General features: G+C 42.8%; 1 protein-coding gene across 7 annotated transcripts in view; it reads left to right on the top strand.

The window, feature by feature from the left end:
- IFT80 (intraflagellar transport 80) overlaps nt 144-19,787 on the top strand; it is a 54,902-nt gene continuing 35,258 nt past the window's right edge. For 3 of the 7 annotated variants that reach the window (XR_002437749.1, XR_002437748.1, XM_021393649.1), the window contains exons 1-7: nt 505-659; nt 2,497-2,583; nt 3,367-3,588; nt 10,224-10,334; nt 13,463-13,531; nt 18,738-18,847; nt 19,421-19,510. Coding sequence is in view for 5 of the 7 variants with exons in the window: in XM_021393649.1 (XP_021249324.1) it covers nt 2,547-2,583; nt 3,367-3,588; nt 10,224-10,334; nt 13,463-13,531; nt 18,738-18,847; nt 19,421-19,510 (639 nt within the window). In the remaining 2 variants the exon portion in view is untranslated. Of the gene's footprint in view, nt 357-504; nt 660-726; nt 836-1,170; nt 1,555-2,496; nt 2,584-3,366; nt 3,589-10,223; nt 10,335-13,462; nt 13,532-18,737; nt 18,848-19,420; nt 19,511-19,787 lie in introns of those variants that run through there. The other 4 variants (XM_021393647.1, XM_021393646.1, XM_021393648.1 and 1 more) reach the window with 4 other exon arrangements.

Here is a 19,787-nt window from a genome sequence, read left to right as displayed (position 1 = left end):
GCGCCGCGGCTCGGCGGCTTCCACACTCGAAAATGGCGCCCAAACGGCGAACTCGAACCGAAATTCGTTAGAAAGGCGCGGGGCAGGCTGGGCCGGGAGGGGGCGGGGCGGCCGCGGGTTTGAAAGGAGGAAAAAGCCGCGCCGCGCGCCATCTTGGCGGCCGTTAGCGGGGCGGCGCGGCGCGTTGTGCCTTGCTGTGGGGGCGGCTGTTTTGTTTTTTATTTATTTAGTATTTTTATGCCCCCACAGCTCCCCCCTCCCACGTGCCGAAGGGGCCGAGGGGCAGGCGAGGCGATGTTTGCGGCGTTTCGGCCGTGCCTGCGTGGAAGGGATTAATTCCTTCGTTCTGGAAGTAGGTCAGTGGGCGGCGCTTGGGCGCCGAGGGGACGGCGCGGCGGAGCGCTCCGCCAAAAAAAATAAAATAAAAAGTATATACGCGTATATAAATAAAGTGAAAACGGGGCTCGCTTTGAAATCCGTGCTGGTTAACGGGCGGCGCGGTGACGCGCTGTCACCCGGCCCTGCCCGCGCGCCGGGGGGGGGGGCGCTCTCGCGCGACGTGGCCATAGAGACGGCGCCGGGAGACGCGGCCCTGAGGGAGCGGAGCGGAGCGGAGCGGCCCTGACGGGAGCTGCCCGCCGCCGTCCCCGCCGCCGCAGGTAAAAGCAGAGCCGGGGAGGGGGCGGCCGGAGGGAGGTGGGACCCGGCGCCGGGCCGGGCGCAGGGCCCGGAGGTGGGAGGGGCGGCGCTGAGCGGGCGGATGCCGAGGGCGGCGGGCACGGCCGGAGGGAACGCGGCGGGGGACGGTCCCTCAGCAGAGATCCCGAACGTGCCGGTGGGGAAGCGGGAAGGCGGCCCGCCGTGACCTCCCTCGGGCCGCGCGGGGTGGGGCTGCGGGGCGAAAGAAGGCGGTTCTGGCACGAGCGGAGAGCGAGACGGGCTGCGGGGCCCAGGAGCGCTCCTCCCGGCCCTCCCCCGCCGGGCTCCCCGCCCCCCCGCGCCGTTGCTCAATCTCCCGCTCACGCGGCTCTCCCCGATCCTCCGCTGCCCCGGAGGGACGGCGGCCGAGGGCGGGAGGGCTGCGCGGGGCTGAGCGCTCGGGGCGAGCCCGACCGAGCTCCTGCCGCCGGCAGGTGGAACTGAGAGAATGCCCGTGAGGGTTTTCCTTTTAAGGGCTGATATTGAGAACGTTTTGCGGGAGCCGGTGTAGTGGGGTAGGAAGGGATGCCAGCGTGCCTGCTGGAGCTCTAAGTGAGATGGGCTTAATTACCGCGTGCCAAACTGCAGCTGGAAGGGTGCGTTAGGAGCGCTGCGGTGCGCGCGGAACATTGAGGCAGGTGGGATCCGTGCACCCAGATGGGGCAGTTCTGCTGCCGAGATGCTGACGGCTCAGCCGAACAAGAAATCTGGCGACGTGTTGCTCCGTGTTGTTTCTTCGTTGTGTTCAAAGCTTCGAGTTTACGTGAGGCGGTTTAATTTTGGATTTCAGAGCGCAGAGACTGAGCCCTGCAGCTGAGCGGTGGCAAACACCGCAGCACGTGCTGGGCAGGGCAGGTACGTGGCACTGCCGAGCTGAGGCATCACCGCTGTGCCAGAGTCAGGGGCGAGGCGGAAAGACCCCTCTGACATGGCTGGGTGGTGAGGATCACAGCACGGCCTTTGGTCCAGGGAATGAGGAGGACGCTAGACATTCGGATAACAACAAATATCACTATTGCACACGTTAATTAATGGAACGTAGAGCTAAAATTAATTCTCATCTTTTGGGCATCCTTTTTATGCTTCTTGAAATCTGCGTAGCAACTGTTGGACTCATCATTGTTTTTTGTGGTGGAAAAAATCCCAGAGGTTCGGAAGGTCACATTGTGCATCCCCGTGCTCTCTTCGGTGCCCTGTCTGCTCCCACCCCGTGCTCTCCCTCCTTTCCACCCTGAGGGCCCAGAGTGCTCACCCGGAGCAGTGCCCCTGTCTGCCCCAGCACCGCCTCCCAAAGGCTTTGGCTGTTGGTAGGAGGAGGGCAGGGCTGTGGGACCTCCCTGACCTCCCTGCGGAATTACTGTGTTGCAGTGAAGTGTGGTGTACATTACAAGCAGTGGTGGGTGGCAGACGTTGTATCGTCTGGTCACAGCAGGATTGTCTTCCCAGAATGGCTTTTCATTCTGTGTTTTCTCAGTGCTGTCAGTAAGCATGAAGGTTGTTGACCAGTTTGTGATACCAGCTCTTGCCTTGCTACTGTCATGGCTGTGTTTGAGCAAGAGAACTTCAGTGCTGCATTTTACAATGTTCCAGCAAAGCACACCTGGCACTGTTTGTTCTTGCCCAGTGTTCAAGGGTGCCACTGGGTTCTGTGCAAGCAGAATTCCCTTAAAACTTACTTTGGGTGCTGATTTTGGCACAGTACTAACATAATATTGCTTATTTGAAAATGTTTTAGTGTTGGTATCTTCCTTTTGAGTTTTGGCTACTTATATACACGCTCGCTCTGTTTTATTACAGTTGTAATATACCTGCATACCTCGTTTAAATGTTCCATCTGAACAACCAAAATGAGGCTGAAGACTTCGCTTTTAAAGGAACCAAAACATATCCTTTATCTTAGAATAAACCGCTGAAATCCATGCTACATCATCATGTAGTTTATCTTCTAGAAAGGATTTTATTTATCATAAATGTTGCAGTAAAATACTTGTAAATTGTAGGTGGATTTTTTCTGGTTTTTTTTTTTGTTTTGTTTTTTTTGTTTTTTAGTTTTTTACTTTTATTTTTTAACCTGAGTAGTTAGTGCAGCCTTTAGGGGCAATATTTTAGGAGAGGTGGAACAATCTGAGTGATACCTTCCCTTCAGAAGCTGTCAATGTGTTGCTACAAAGTTTTGAGCTTTTCTTTTTCCTTTCTTGTGTGTAGCAACAAGTTAAAGCTTTCCCAGACAGTGGAGTAGATATACCTGCTTGCTTACAGTAAAACACACAAAAAGCAGATTTAAACAAAACCGTGATTCCCCATTTTTAATAAATATGGCAATGGTTTATGTACGGGGTGGTGTTAATAAGTCAACACGTTTGAATGATAACAGTGATTTGTACTTGCACTGAGATTCTTTACAGGTGTGTCTCAGCAGTTCATCAGTGCTTTGATAAATACACATTGCAGGAATTCTATTTTCACGTGGTGTGGTTTGTCTGCTTTGTTTCTTGTGGAATTTCTACCTGCTTTTCTTGAAACAAACGAACAAGGGAAGAATGAAGAATTGTATTTCCTATATATAAAGTATTCTATGCAATGGTATCGAGATAATGTTCCTGTACTGACCATTTTATAAGTACTTCTAATGATTAAAACTTTCAGACTTCCTTAATTTAATTAAACATAAGGAATTAGTTAGCTGCGTGGGATGGACCACGGCTGACGAGCTATATTCCTGCAGTGATGATCACCAGATATTGAAATGGAACCTTCTAACGAGTGAGACCGCTCGAGTAGTGAAACTTCCAGATGATACCTACCCCATAGACCTTCACTGGCTTCCCAGGAGCGTTGGTGGGAAGAAGCAGTCCCAAGCTGAGAGCTTCGTTCTTACGAGTTCTGATGGTATGTCGGTTTAAAAGATTCATAATTTATATATCACTTTGTGCGTATCTCGTTTGAATGCATTAGAAATTATTTGCATTTGAATAGTCTGAAATAAAGCAAGTTCGAACACCGATACACCAGTTGCGCTGATGTAAAAATGTTTCAAGATTAATATGTTGTGTTACTGTAGTTTTCTCTGATACAACATTACTGACATGTTTCTTTCACCAGACGTATAATTTTGTATGTAAGGTCAAATCCTGTCCCCTTTGATAGCTCATTTCACACTTGGCTATTTCACACACCAATACCTTCCAGTATGTCTGCACTGCTACTACATAGATAGTGGATTGCTTGTAACTGAAGGTGACCAAAATACTGACATTGCTTCACCATGGTATGGATTTCTGATATTTTCATGAGGTACATCCAAGAACTTGGCACATGAGTGACTTGGAAAAGCCCTACGGTTTGCTTGCTGAAGTTGGACGGTCCTTATGTAGATACTGACATTTTATATGTTCCTTTTACTTCATTGAAAACACTGTGGAAAGTTTCAGAACAAGTCGATTAAACTATCTTGCCAATTGCAGTAATTGTGTGCACGAAGAAGCAGATCCCATCAATACACTCAACTGAGTTTATATTCTTTTGTCAGCAGTCAGAGGTCTTGGTGGTGAAGCCGTGTTTCAGAAAATGGTAGCGGTGGGAGTTGCTCAACACCGAACTCAAAGCAATATGCTGCCCTAAATCTGCCAGCTCTTTCAGGCAGAGCAGCTCTTGGCCAATTGTAGAGTTTCCATCAGGATATGGCCATCTGCCCATGACCTTATTGATAGTTTTAATGGGACTGATGGATGATTTCCAGTTAACTTCTGCCCAAGTTTATCCAGAACTTTGAATTTCTGGATCTAGCATGCTCTCTTCAGTGAGTGCAGCTTACGTGGCCAGCTTCCCAGTGAGCCTGGCTAGAAGAGGATTGTTACAGGGCAATAGCAGTCTGGTGCTGATGCGTCCAGCGTGGCTTTCTGTGTGGTGGAGAGAGCCATGTATTTGAAGAAGGCAGGGAAGTTCATTCCGTGCATGAAACTTTGGTGATTTCCCTGGCTGCTGACAGTGGTTGCACTTAAGAAGTTAGGAAGGCCAAGATTTCTTTAAGATCTTCTGTACTTCCTATGGAATAAATGCACTAATCTTACAGAGCAACAGCAGGACATTGTTTGGCCCGAGTCTGAAGGTCAGCTCACTATAGCATCCTACTTCCCCTTATATATGGGGAGGGAAAATGTGGAGAGAAGTTTGACCAAGTAGAAGTGTAATTTTTGCAGTACTTGATGCTGAATTTTGCTGTGGCTATTAGGCAGCTGGGCCTGGTGAGGCATTCGTAGAACCATGGGCTGTTTGGGGTTGGAAGGGACCTTAAATCCCCCCAGCCCAATCATGGACACCCCCATGGCCCTGCCCCCCACTGCAGGGATGGCACACCCACTGCTCTGGGCAGCAGTGCCTGGGCCTCCCTACCTCTGAGTGAAGGATTCCCTCACATCTAATCTGAATTTTAAACTCTTTTAGTTTAGAGGCATTACCCCTTGTCCTATCATTACTCTCCCTGATGAAGCATCCCTCCCAGCTTTCTTGTAGGTACTGGCAGGTCTACTGGGAGCCCTCTCTTCTCTTCTCCACTCTGAACAACCCGATATTCGAGTACTTCTCTAAAGGTTTCAGCTACAAGAAATATTGTGAAGAGGGCCAGGGAAAGTGTTGTCAAAAGAAAAGGGCTTTTTTTTTATTATAATAAAACATGTAAATGATTATGTCACTCTATCTCAGTTAGAATCCATATGTACTTGAAAGTCTATGAACTATCATTGTCCAGCTTCTGGACATCAGCTTGATTAACTTTCACTTTCTTTTAATGCAGATGCTTCTTGCTTGCACACGATGTAAAATGATTTGACTGTCTCTGCCAGCTTCAGTGCAGTGGGAGTTTTTTGGTTTTTGCATTTTGCAGATGTGTAGGCCCTTTGTATTGCCCAGTTCTGAGCACACCCCTCGGGCTTATTGCCTTAACAGTGTTGTAGCTGAAGTAGGGATCATCTGCTCAGACTCTGCAGTCTCATAGCCTGCCCTGCTTCTTGGTGTGACACGGGGTTGTACAGGATGGTAGATACCCTGAGGATAACACGGGATGTTACGCAAGGAAGATAGGACGTGATTCAAATTAAATTTATTTAGCTGAATAGAGTAATTCCCAATTTGTATACATGCTTCAAGTCTAAATTTAGGAACCTAGGAACCCTTTTTCCCTTTTCCCCAAGAAAATGAAGAAAATGGGAATTCCGTGGTCAGTCCTGGAGGGGGCTGGGGGGCAGGTGGTGACTTAGGAGCTACCGCCGGTGCGATTTAATTAGCAGTGCTGTTATTCATGGAATGAATAATTTTCACCGTAATTAATTCACTTTTTTCACTAGCTGTTGTTAGGACTAAGGGGTGAGCTCTCAGCATTGGTTGGGAAATTCAGCCTGAAAATTTGCTTTCTGGAAAACAGTGGATGAGATGTATTTGTCAGCAGTCATAGTTGTGTTAGCTTTTCTTCGGTGAAATTGAAAGAGAAAATAGTGCTAAACTGTTTGTGAAGGAATGAAAGGAGAGAAAGCTTAATGCAGAAAACTTTGGATTTTTTCTCCTAGTGTAATCTAGCACTTTCAATAGATATAGATATGTATGTAGAGAGAGAGAGAGAACTTGCAAAGTCTGTGCATGTGCAAGCAAATTATTCATACACTTAAAATGCAAGGATTTTATTTCTGAATTACTGTGTTTTTAAAATAGCAATGGTAAAATTTTAAATTTTGTTTGGCTACTAATTACACAGCGCGCGTGTCAAGCCTGCGATTTTCCTGCCGCAGCTAATTCATCTCTGTGATAAGGACTCCTGGAAGTCTGCTGAATCTGATGGAAACGGAGTATCATGTCTTTACAGAGTTGCATCAATGCCTGGTTGAGCTCCAGATAGTTGTGAAATTGGAGCAAATGTAAATTTAATCCTCTTGGGCTTTCTTCTGAGTTGCATCTCCTGTGGAATATTGTCTTTTGCTTCCTGCTTGCATTGGTCGCTTTGCTGCTTTCTTTACAAACTGAAAGAAAATACTCAGCTTTAAACTGTGTATTGAGCACAAATCATAAGGAAATGGACCTGTTTTTTCAGCTTGTATATTATTGATCATTTTCTATTAGGTCAGCATTGAAGAGTCTATAAAATGTAATGAACAAAACATACCTGTTTTATGGTCTGTATTTGAATAGGCTGCTAATCTCCCACTTGACATTCCTCCAGAACTGGAGAGTCACTTTAAACTTGAGGACAGCTTCTGGCTTCAGTACTTAATGAAGATAAGGGAACAGTATTTTACAGAACTGATACTTAAAGAAAGGTGAAGTTGAATCGCTTCTACGAATCACTTCTATCTATTCCAAGCAGATAGCTAAAATTTTCCCTTTCTTAATTGTGTATAAGAAGGCAATAATTTCTAATTTGAAAGCCACTACTACCTGAATGTTCAACTCAAGACAGAAGAAGGCAGAGAAATCCACTGAAACGTGGCCTTGGAACAACTTCTGAGTAAGAATGCAATGAAAAAGCCCAATATCTAATGGGTCACATTCATTCAATTCTCATAAGTTATAAGTTCATGTGCTGGAAAAGCAGAGAAATTACAGAAATAAAGATGGTAGCCATGATAAGTTGATTTGTTGTACTTTAGTGTTATGGTACACTTTTTAAACGCATGATTGTTTTTCCAGATGCTTCTATCTTAGTGCCTAGGATGGCCCTGTTTTTATTTGCAAGTATCTTCTTTCCTGCTAGGCTACAGTTTGCTGTGCTTTGTTAATGGGGAGGTGCCTTGTGACAGAAGTAAGAGCTGGTAGAGCAGGAAGGGATGCAGAAGGCTGGACATGGAAGCATCCAGCTCACAGTGGAAGAGGACTGTGCTCTGCGACGTGGCCCGTTGTTCTCCTGATGATGTGACTTACACCAAAACATCTGGTTGCTTGCCAGCTGGCTGCTTTGCTCGTTTGTTTGATTTTCCTGGGATGTATCAGGTTGGAGGGGGTTTCTTACAGAAGAACAGAGACCTCAGATTCACTCTGGGTCAACAGGAGCTGGTCCTATATGTGAGACACTACAGAATTGTCTATATTCTTAAGAAAGCAACTCTGAAGGCTTCAAGTTGGATACTGAAAGTTGGTGGATTCCTTTGAGTTCTCTGTGTATGTGAGCTTACTGTTGCAAGGCTGATTATTATTTTTTTTCTTCCACTAGTAATATCAGTGAAATACGTTCATGATGGCTGTGAAGAGCTCAGCCATTCAGTGTTGAGTAGTGTCAGTGATGCCATGAGAACGTAGTTCAGTGATTAGAAGAAGGTGTTCTGCAATGGAAAAGGGTCCTGGCTATGGACTGGACAAGTATACTACATCAAATCAGAGAGGTGATCAGAATAAAAAGTGCTTTTTTGAAAACTGAAAGGCTCTTTAGTTGGGAAAGATAGAGTTAGCTGTGGAATCCCTGTGAATCCAGCCACTCCTTATGTACAAGAAATTAGAATCTCACACCTGTGAGATCTGCTGTAAAATAACTGAAACTTGAGCATTGCAATGGACCAGTATTGATCATTTTAGGAAGAAGTTGACTTATTAATAGTATTAGTTTTGTGAAGGAGAAGGAGGTGAGATGAACCAGCTGTCCAGAGGGCTCTGGTAGCTGTCAATACGTCAGGAAAAGCAAAAATGTCTGATTCACTGTGTGCTATTTAAAATGGTCAGTTCAAAGAAACTGATCTATACATATACTGATTTATACAAACCCTTCTTCTTCAGCGTTAACTCTTCTGCTCGGAAGTCTTACATTGGCAGAGGTTTGGCTGAGCGTTGTGCCTTTTTGTTCCTATACTTAAAATGAAGGCAAAGTGTAATTGTATTCATTTGAGTAATACTGCGGAGAGCAGTGGTGTGTGTTTGATGCTTATTTCCTGCCAGATCTAGCAGAATGCTTTTTGTTTGTTTTCAGTCGGGTTTTGTTTTCAGCTTTTGTTTCTGTTTTGTTTTTTAAAGCGAAGTGCAGAATAAAACATGGGAAACCAGGACACAATGGAAGTGGATTCAGGCTTCTGGAAGCACACCCATCCTGGCTGCTGTGATTCTCGTGCGCATTTAAGTGCGGTGGTGTCTTAGGTTTTACCTTCTGCTAACCTTGATAACGTGTTTCTTTCCTGAAAGAGCAAGGTGTTCAGCTCCTGCAGATGAGTTGCATTGTCAAACTACTCGAGGGACCGGGAGCTACCTCCCAGCTTTCTCCGGCTCACGCTGCCTTCCAGCACCCGCAGTGCCCAGCGAGCTGAACCCAGCTGTGTTCTGGAAGCTTTCTTGTTAGCTGGTGGCTGCTGAAAGGTTCTTTCTGTTGATATCGCAGTTCCAACAGAGGTATCTAGTTCTGCGTAGGAGAAAGTGGATGTTAACAGGTTAAGCTGCCTTCTTTTTACCCACTTGGGACAAGCTTATCGTAAGGGCTCTGAGCAGAGAAAATACCTTCAGATGTGGACTCCAGACACTTGAATGTCTTTGGTAACTGGAAATATAGTCCCCGTTCTCTGTGTGTTTTTTCAATATGTTCTGGGATCCTGCTATTTAACCAGAACAGGTATGGCCTGTCTTATAATTCATATTCCCATGCAGGAGGGTCATATGCATATGTTATTAGTGGAAAAATGATCCCGTCTTAAGTGATGGAGCATTTGCAGGCACTTGGTGTGAGGTATCCGTGCACTGTTCATCTCGAGGAGTTCTCGTGCTGGGAATAGCTTCTGCTGGTTCGCTGGCTGGTAGATTAGATAAATTAATTTGAAAAAGGTTTTGGTTTTAAAGTGGTTAATTTGAATGTGAGCTATTCTAAGCCACACTTTTGTTCTGCCACATGTTTCCAAGCCCTCCTTTGTCTGCTCTTTGGTCCAGTTTAAATTTGATCTTCCTGGATTTAAGCAACATCCCTCATTTGGAAAGAAAGACTTCCTCATGCTTCTGTTGAAATCATTAATAGCTTTGTTTTTGGCTTCTGTGAATTTCCATAACAGCTCCATAATGCAGGCAGTAAGACTTCCTCAGAGAAACGCGCTCGCTGCTGGTCAGATTGTACTCACTTTTCCATGATCCTTTTGGTGTTGAGTGATTTTTCAGATCTTAAAAAAAAGAAAACACAAGGGCTCTCCTGGGCTGCAGAGCGCGTACCTCTGTTTGTTAGCTCTCAGACAATGAAATAGCAGCAGGCAGCCGCGTCCCCAGAGAGACACGCAAACCTTAGAGGGGCACGAGCAAAATGAATCGTCAAAACAAAGACCGTACAAACCGCAGCGAAAGAGCACCACCGATTTGTACAAACATTTTAGCCAGTTTACAAGTGTTTCTTGTGCAAGAGCGCATTTGTTTGGGCTAGTCATAGTTGTGAATAATGTAACTGCGTGTTCTGATCTTGGTTTCGTTGGTTCATTCGTCTTGGTTTGTGTACGCATTTACGACAGAAGACAAAAGGATAAATAAATACCGGTCTGCAAAATTAGATACTCTATTTCTACATTGATTTTTTTTTTTTTGTTTAGGGAAATTCCACTTAATTTCAAAAGTGGGAAGAGTAGAGAAAAGCGTGGAAGCCCACAACGGAGCCGTGCTTGCAGGGAGGTGGAATTCCGAGGGAACGGCGCTGGCTACAGGTAAGGAAATGGAGGGGGGTGAAAACGAAAATAACAGAAGGGCTCCCTCGAAATGAAACCTTTGGGGCTTTTAATACACAAAGATGATATGCAGTGAAGAAATGGACGGGTACAAAAATGTAGCGTTGAATTTATGAAACGTAAGTGCTTTCAATAAAATGTGGAGTATAAGGACCTTACTCTATGGGATAAGCGCAGCGTGGTGTTTTGGAAATACAGCTTAGTCCCTGACATACATTTAGAAGATGTGGTCCCAAATTTCCTAGCATATATTCTTGTCATATTGAATTTGAATGAATAAAACTGAGTCTATTAAAGTGTTTGCACGCAGGTCTGGCTTTAAATTCCTTTGCAAGAAAGGAGGTGAAATGGAATGCAAAATCAGCATCAAATAAAGTTAGCTACAGTGAGGGCTTTTTAATGTCTTTATTTTCACTTAGGGTATCATCACCGTGTTTAATAGAAATTAATTTTGTGCTATTTGATTAATGATGTTTTGGAATTATGAGCAGTACTTTAATACAGAAGAGAGTAAAAACATTTTTATGTGATGCTGTAGTGATCCTGTTTCTTAGATATTATCCTATGTACTTGACAGCAAATGTTTTTTAATATCAAAACGCTTAGGGACTTCTATAGACATTCTGTTTTTCACACATAAAGGACAATATATATATTTTTTTCTTGTCTGTTATGAAAAAAAGGTTTCTCTGTTGGTACGTTTATACCTTGCACATGACACTGGAGCTTTTTGGCCGGTGAAGTTTACTGAGGCCTCGTGAGCACTGAACATTCCTGTGCTGCTCTTTCTTGATTGTTAGGAGCAGTGCAGTCTAGCTGCTGCCTGCTCCTTCTCTCTGCTGGGGCTGGGCGAGTGAAATCCGATGTCTGCATCTCTATGCATCTTTTTGTCCTAAATCTTTTGGTAATTAGTTGCTTTTGGCATTTTTGTCAAAAACAACAACAACAACAGTGCTATCTTGACGTTGAGGGGAAGCTAATTACATTTGCCGTGATGTACTTCTTGATTTCTGTTGGTGGCAGAATTCTCTGCAGCCTCCTGTTGATCTAGCACAGCTGATTGTTTTGGACAAATTCCAGCTGAGTCCAGAAGTGCTGAAGATAATGTTGGATCTTGCTTGTTTCCAGACTCAGTCTGAGTCTATAACGCTGCTGTAAGGAGCTCCGTGTGACATGTTCCTCTTCAATCCCAGAGGGACAGAAATAGTGTCCTTTTAAGAGGCAGATTTGCCTCAGGGGATTCTCCAAAGAAAAAGTTGGAATTACCTTTTTGATTTTGAATTTCTTTTTCGAAACCCTGTATGATATGCCCTGAAATCAACCGCTCTTGTACAGCAGCTGTGCTGTGAAAGGAAATAGTGGCTCATTGGTGGTACTGTATCAGTTAATATATTTTTTATGGCTCTAGTTTAACAGTATCAAATGGGCACAAGAAAGATCTTTAACAGTTGTTTTGGTTTCATACTTCTTAAACAATTTAAATGCTAAATCTGCCGTGTATCAAAACGTGAAATCTAGTAAAAAAAAAAATTACCTTTAAAAGGAAGAATGGCATCGAAGGTCCAGATGGACCTTTTTGCTCATTAACTGAATCTGGGATGTTTTAATAGAGGCACAGAAGTTCTCATTTCAAGTATGAAAGCACATTAAACAATCTCTGGATTTTATGCATAAGTGACTAAATTTGCTGTACAGCATAAACTTACAAGCAAGTCAACTTATTTTCTTGGTATCACACAGTTACTTCATAGAAACCGAGCCTTCCAAATTAGGCCTTCAGTTATCTTCAGTTTCACCATCTATCAACTGTGGAGCCTCCAGTTTAATGCAAGAAATCTGTTCCTTCTGTCTTTGGACTCCTACGAGACTCATTCAATCAGCCTTTGGGACGTTGAACTGTGAATAGATGTAGGCTACAGAATACAGAACTTGGGGTATTTAAATAGGGGTGGACTTTCTGTTGCCAGGAGCAGCTTCAGATAAGCAGTCCATAGCCTGCATGCAGCTCTAACCCGTGGGCTGCATGCGGCCCAGCACGGCTGCTGTTCTCAGCTGGCATAGACACGTGAGCTGCAGTTTTTCAGGTGGAATGTGTAGAGTTGCAGTCGGACATTCAACTCAAAAATTTGATCCTGTCTCTTTGCAAGACCACTCTTTAACAGAGAAAAACATCCCCTGCTTCACAGTTACGCCTTACTCATGTCATTGCTTTTGGCAGTACACACATTTGTGAGCATCTGCTGTCAAGGATGCAGTAGAGGGAGAGTACAATGTCATCTCTGGTGAGCACCCTAAGAACTCACTAAGAATTACAACCACTGCCATCGAACCAGGCTGAGGCACTAGTTTCACAAGAACAAGGCCGAATGTCCCACTAATTTTATGTGGTTGGTTGGTTTTTTTTTGGTTTTTTGGGGTTTTTTTGCTCTTTTTATAGTATATATTTTACAAGGGCTGCTCCAAAAGTAATGCCTGCTATTTTGTGATGTTGGCCCACGACATCAGGGGTAAATTGTGGTGGTATGGCAGTAGAAGTTGAACCTTCCTGCCAATGTCCCATTGCACTTTGTTGCCGTGTGACAAAACAAGTGGGTCACCTCTGCTGCTGCAGCTTTTGGCAGGCATGGCATGCAGGCTTTTGTTCAACGCTGGTGAAAATGCACGGCTAATGGTGGTGACTGCATTGAAAAATATTGTTTTGTTGCTGAGAATTTGCTCTATCAAGCAGAGTTACTGCACTCATTGTATCTGGTGTAGTTTGAAAGGAAATAAATAGGAGGCAATACTCTTGGAGCATCCTATGTGTATACGTGTCCCAAGACAATTCCTCTTCACTCAGTGCAACCCAGGCAAGCCAAAAGGTTGGACACCCATGCCATAGGGAGTTTCAGGAGAGGAAGAGTTTGTTGATAATAGTGGTAAAAAGCTTAAATATTGTTGCTTTAAAGTGCTATCTATTGGCATGTAAGGAAGACAACATAAATGATGTTTACCTGTGAAAAGACACAGACTTCTTTTAACTTTAATATTTCCCTGTAAATACAATAAGTCTGCAACTGTTGTGGTTTTTAGACTTTTAAGTTATGATTTCTGTGATAACTTTACAGTTGGTGAAGATGGCCAAGTGAAAATCTGGTCTAAAAGTGGAATGCTGAGATCCACTTTAGCTCAGCAAGGTAAGTTAATTTTCTTAAAGTTCAGTTAGAACTTTGAATTTGTGTTATATAAAATATGTGTAAATAACAGACTCTAAGCCTGCTAGTGATGGTTTGATTAGGGATTGTTAGGCTTGGATACACTGAAGGTAAAGATGAGAGTCAAATACAGTGGGAACTGGATCTTTGACTTTATATTGGGAAGCACAAATTCTGACTGTAAGCTTCGTTGTCCCAACTTTTCTCATCACCTGTTCAAAACCATGCTTAACAGGCTTCTTTGTGAATAATGGTGTTTGGCTGAGAGGCAGTTTATTATTGGATAGTCAATTCAGTAGAAGAGTAGAGTTAGATGTGTTCTAATGCAGTTAGTGCTCCTGTTGTGTTCCCGTGGACTGTTTGTCATTATATGGTCTGTCATGTACAATAGAAATGTCATTATATACCTCGTGTCATGTAGGCCAGAAACAATATCCCACTCATCTGATGCTGGCTGTTGTCATTATTGATCTAATTGGCCTTACAATTATTCAGCAGCAGCAGGCGTTATATTAAAGTACAGTGCTTTGAAACTCTATACTGTACTGCAATCACGTTTCCTTTTGCTTGCTTATAAAGGCATTTTTAGTAAATATTTACAAAGCAAATTTTCTGTAACAAAGAAGAGCATACGTTGCCTGTTTTGTCTTTTTCTGAATATTACATCTTTTATGAATTTTTTTGTCAAGTGATCTTTTTTCAAGATAAAGCACAATCAACTTTCATCTTTTTCTACTGACACGCTAACCTGCAACCTGTAGAGGTTTCTCTTTTGTTTTGGCTTGGGCTGGATCAATTGCCAAACCATAAGGAAATTGGCAAAAATCTGGATTTCATTTCTATTACTGGATTACGATTAGCAGTGGTGATATGAGTATGAAATACTTTCTGGTACAGATTCCAGTTCTCTTGTTTCAGGTCTTGTAACATTTGCTGTTCAGCTGAAATGGTTTGTATTTAGTCCCTCCCTCCACATAATTGTTTCTGTGTGACAAATGTAAAGGAGAAGCTGTGCCATTCAGTTTTTTAATAAGAAGGTTGTTTTCAAGGTAGAAAAGAAAAAAAAACCTGTCAAGTGAAAAGTATTAATGCAACATTTTTAGACAACAGTGTCAGCTCTATGCTAAGGATTCTGGAGAGGGAATAATCCAGTTTTTCATATTAAGCCACGGACTTTTCAGGTGAAACTAAAAAAGAAAAGATTGCTTAGAGCATGACAAGAACGCTGGAAAGATGCAAAGTGTCTCCAGTTTAATTCCTCTGCCCAGTTTAATCCAGTAACTAATGTAATATATGCAAATAGCCCTCTTGAGCTGAAACGAATCCTGTGCTGAAGTTCTTTGCTGAAGTGGGGCCCTGGAGGCCTAACCTTGATCTTGGCTCTCTGCAGCTACAGTTTTATGCATACTGGAGCATTTCAATTGTTTTTATTTAAATCCATTTCAAATCACCTTCTTGTCAAGTGCGATGGCGTAAGCTACGAATGTGTGTTTGTACAAACAATGTTTGGTATTTATTAAAAAATAGCATTTCAAAATTACAATTTTAAACCTTTCTGCACTATTTCAGTGAAGATTCTGAGCAAGATTTTGTTTTTCAGCCTTCATACATTCAGATCACGTGACCTTTTGACATTTTTTAAGAAACCACATGCACCTGGGGTTGGGTTAAATGTCAGACCCTTATCTCTTTCTAAAACAAATTATCTAAATTCTTTCAACCTGTTGAAGGCATTTTAACCACAGGAGTGAATGTAAAGTCTATTTCAATTCTGTTGAGGAGGTTCATATTCAGATGTGATGTGTTTTCATGTTTACCACGTACAAAGACAAGCTAACTGAACTGTAAGGTTGGAGGGAAAAAACAACTTGAAGCACACGCTTCTTGACTTCTCACTTGATATGTATCAAGTTTTTTTTCTGTTTCATGAAGCTTATAAAGTAAGAGCCATTCCAGCTGGCAGTAAGCAATCTGAATTGCCATTAATTGCTTAGAGTTTCTGGTACAGTGAGTTGGTTCTGCATGAAATAATTATCTTGCTGTATTTGTGTTTTAAGATAAGAACCTGTGAGGCTCCAAAGCCCTTTAAACTTGATAGGATCAGATTCCCAGAGCCCGTTCCGTAAGCTGCTGGCATACCTGGGATCAGGATGGGATTCTGCAGAAAAATTAATGTTTTTTAAGAGAGATATATCATATTTGAGCTAATTTTTCACTTCTGTATCAATAATCTTGAGAAATGAAAGGATTACCGTTGCTAGCATTCTACTCATTCCACTCTTTGTATTAGAAATAAATTTTCAGGCTCTTATCTTTGCTTGATGGTCTACATGCCTGCTCTATCTTTGGATTTTTATTCACAAGAAAAACACGAACATATATTTTTCCCTTTTTAGCTTTTTCAGTACTTATATGGAGCTCTGTGGCCACATGTCCTACGTCGTGCCAACACATGGAATCAAGTTCGTGTGACCCTGTGCCCTCTTCTGCCATTGGCCATAATGTATGGCTGTTATGGCTGCGTCGTTCTTGAAGCCTGACTTTACTTTTCCATCCTTAGATCAACTTAATTTTCTCCCTTCGCCTTTTTGCTCCCTGGAAGCAAATTCACGACAAGGTGTTTGCTGGGAAGCGGCACGTGTTTGTAAGGGACAAATTCAAAATTCAGAACGAAACTCCTATTATTGCGCTGCCGCGGGGAGACGTAAAATTGCGTGGATTCATCTTTCTGCTCCTGTGAAAGGGAAAAGTCTCACGCAGACTTGCACCTACCAAAGTGGCTGCCGTGGCCGCTCTGTGGCTCTGGCACTCAGCCTGAGCTCTTTCTCTGCTACACGCGTCGATGCTGGGATGATTCACTGGGAATTAACATCTGCCGGTAGAGCACAAGGATGTGAAGAAGTGTGCTTGATGCTGACATCCCTTCTTCGGCTCTTCCCTCTGCCCACCTCTTCTGCTTTTATCACCTCTTTTGTCACACAGTATTTTTCCTCGAGCCGTTTATCGCCGGTGCAATTCACTGTGGTTTCTGTCCCATGGAATTTTTCTTTCCACGGCGATGCAGAGTGTTGGCAGCCTTTTCCCAACCAAGTTCTTGTTAAGTGCAGAAGGAAATGAGTTAACTTAGCTCCTGCTGTTAAGCCCTGGAAATTGTGGTTAAGTAGTCAGCCATCATAAAAAAGAGAAACATTTGGTTTAAATCTAAAAGTCTTCTGATTGTTAAATCAGCATTAGAGCAGGACAAAAATTAGTTTATTTAGAATTTCTGTGCTGCTGGTGACAGAATTTATGTCATTTTCAACATAGATTGCTGCCAGTAGGAAAACAGCTCGCGCCAGATTGGCTTGATCTATGCTGTGTGCTTCTGTGAGTTGCGTCTTGTCGTGGATGACCCCAAGAAATTGCATCATCCCGTGTTTCCGAATAACACAGAAAAAATGCCTTGCTAAGTGAACACATACAAATGACACAAATATGCAGGAGGAATGACACCACTTCTCCGTTTGGAGTTCAAATCTGTGGCAGCTCAGGTTGAGTTCAGTGATGTCTGAGTCACTTTCTTGAAATGGAACTTAACATGCCAGAAGCGTATTTCAAAATTTTACCTTCACAGAGGATTTCTTAAGCCTTTGGGTTTTTTAATTATCATTCTTGGTAGCCGTATGAACAGCGGTTTATTTGCTCAATATTCATTAATTTGATAATTAGTTATCCGGTAAAATATTCATGAATCCCTAAGAAGTGCAGATCTGTGAGAATGCAGGAGAATTGCTTTCTGTTTTCCTCCTCTAAAAGTATGAAGTTGTCAAATACAAGTGTTTAGATTTGTAACTACTGCTCTTCCTGAGGTCTCTGGTTTCTGAGCTAGACCTTCTGGGCGCAGTTCTGGCTGGGGCTGCGTGGGGGTGCTGCTGCTGCTCTTCAAGGTTAGCTGGGCTGTTGTGCCCAACTCCAAACTCCTTCCACGTGGGGATGGACCTCCTTCAGTTCCTGTGTCATGGAATCACAGAACCATTCAGGTCAGAAAAGAGCTCTGAGATCCCCAACCCAACCCCAGAGCCCCCCACCATGCCCACTGCCCACATCCCTCAGTGCCACATCCCCACATTCTGAACACCCCCAGGGGTGGTGACCCCAGCACTCCCTGGGCAGCTGTGCCAGTGCATCATCACTCTTTCAGAGAATAAATTTTTCCTAATATCCAGCTTGACCCCGTCCTGGCACAACTTGAGTCTATAAGCTCCCCCCGGGCACAGCTCATTGCTGTAGGTGCTTATGCTTAGGCAACTTAATCATGTCTTCAAAGGCCTCATTTCTGCAGTGAGAGCATTATGTCTGTAGGTGAAAACCAATTCAGAAGGTATGGGAGCAGGCTTTACAGAAAGGAAAAAGGAACGATCTGTCTGGAACTTCTTGCCCAGCCCCTCTTGCAGTTTGCTACGTATGTCCTCTGGTGCTGAGGCAGTGCTGTAACTCGCTGTCTATTGCTACAGGGCTTTTGTGCGATAGAAACAAATGTTTGGACATGATCTGCACTTCATTTTCTTTTACATACGTTTGCAAGGAGCGAAGTAGTGCAATACTTTGGTTCTTCTTGAGGGGAGACTAATCCTGTCGAGTACTATAGAAACTATTTGCATTTTTATTCCTGGATGCTTTTTCCATGCAATTTTTCACTTCCTTCTTTTTTTCAAAAAACATCATTTAAAAACTGCAGCACCTCTTGTTTGTAAAGCAGAACAGTCAGCTTTATTCCAGATGCATCGTTCTGGAGTTTTTTAATCTACAAAAAGTTTTTTTTTTTCCAATTTACTGGAAAAAATCTGTTAGTTCTGCAGGCCACTCTTTCTCGTTTTATGCAATAGTTTACAAAATACAGCCCAAGGATGAGAAGAACAATCTCATCCTGTTTTGCTTGGAAGAAATTGATCAGGTGTTAGTTTTGTTTTTTAGAGGGAAACAGAATCAATTGGGAGTAAAGACGTGAGGTTCGGTGAGGCTGAAGAAGCAAAATAATTTTTATTTGACCGAAGAAGGAATCTTATAACTAAAGAAATCCACAGGTTGGCTTTCTCCTGCTTCTGAATCTTTAGTGTATGTTTGCAGTGAGCAGTTTGAAGTGACTGTAGCAGTTTCTGCATAATTTGATCAGTTAAGACGTAAGAAACGTTTTCTTTGTATCTTTCAGGAACGCCAGTGTACTCAGTGGCCTGGGGACCTGATTCTGAAAAGGTTCTCTATACTTCAGGAAAGCAGCTGATTATTAAACCTCTCCAACCAAACGTTAAAGTTGTGCAGGTATCGTTAGTACATTAAGGTCTCACTTCCCAGGGGAAAGCTCTTTTCAGGTATCTATAGTTTTCCCAAACATTAAAAGTTTGGACTGAAGTTTTTCAGGGAGCGTGCATGCTGCTTTTTTTTTTTTTTTCTTTCCACCTCTTATTTCAATTAAAGCTTCTGTTTTTTTGAGAATAAAGAGATTGTCAAATAATTTTGTTTGCAAAAAGGAACAATTTCTGCTGTGCATATTCTTCAGGCATCTGATCGAGGATTTCCCTTTTTACAAGCAGAGAGGAAGCACAAAGATACAGAAGCCTTTCCCTTTTCATTTGTCACTAAAAACCACAGAAAGATACAGAAGCAATCATTTGGAACAGTCTTTTTATGCAGATTGCAATGCTTTCATGTTCCAGGCTGTCTTTAATTTATTCTTCTGCCGAGTAGAATAAGTCCGTGCATGTGTGTTGTTGGAAAACCTGATCTGCACTGGGGTGTGAGAATGCTACTAAACGGTGAATGATAGATATTACAAATAGGAGTTCTCAGACTTGGTACATTTATGTTGAACTTATTTTTTTTTTCCCATTTCAGTGGAAGGCCCACGATGGGATTATTTTAAAAACGGACTGGAACTCAGTCAATGATCTTATCCTTTCTGCAGGTGAAGATTGTAAATATAAGGTGTGTACTGGTTAATTTTATAGGGGAAACTAAATGACCAAAAAAAGGTATTTATAGGCATTCTGATGTTTTCTAGATTTGGTAAGACTTTGAAGCTCAAAATAAGATGCCAAGCCTTTCAGTTTTCAAGAAAAACTCGTTAATCCGAATTTATATTGCATTGCTTCATCTATTGGCATAAAATTAGAAAAATGTCAGAATAATAATTATTAAAATGCAATTGAAACAAACTCCTAAAGGAAAATAGGTAGAAATATAGGAGTGAATGCTCAAAATA

Source organism: Numida meleagris, chromosome 4 (genome assembly GCF_002078875.1).
Source record: "Numida meleagris isolate 19003 breed g44 Domestic line chromosome 4, NumMel1.0, whole genome shotgun sequence".
NCBI lineage: Eukaryota > Metazoa > Chordata > Aves > Galliformes > Numididae > Numida > Numida meleagris.
This window is presented reverse-complemented; position numbering and strand designations above follow the sequence as displayed.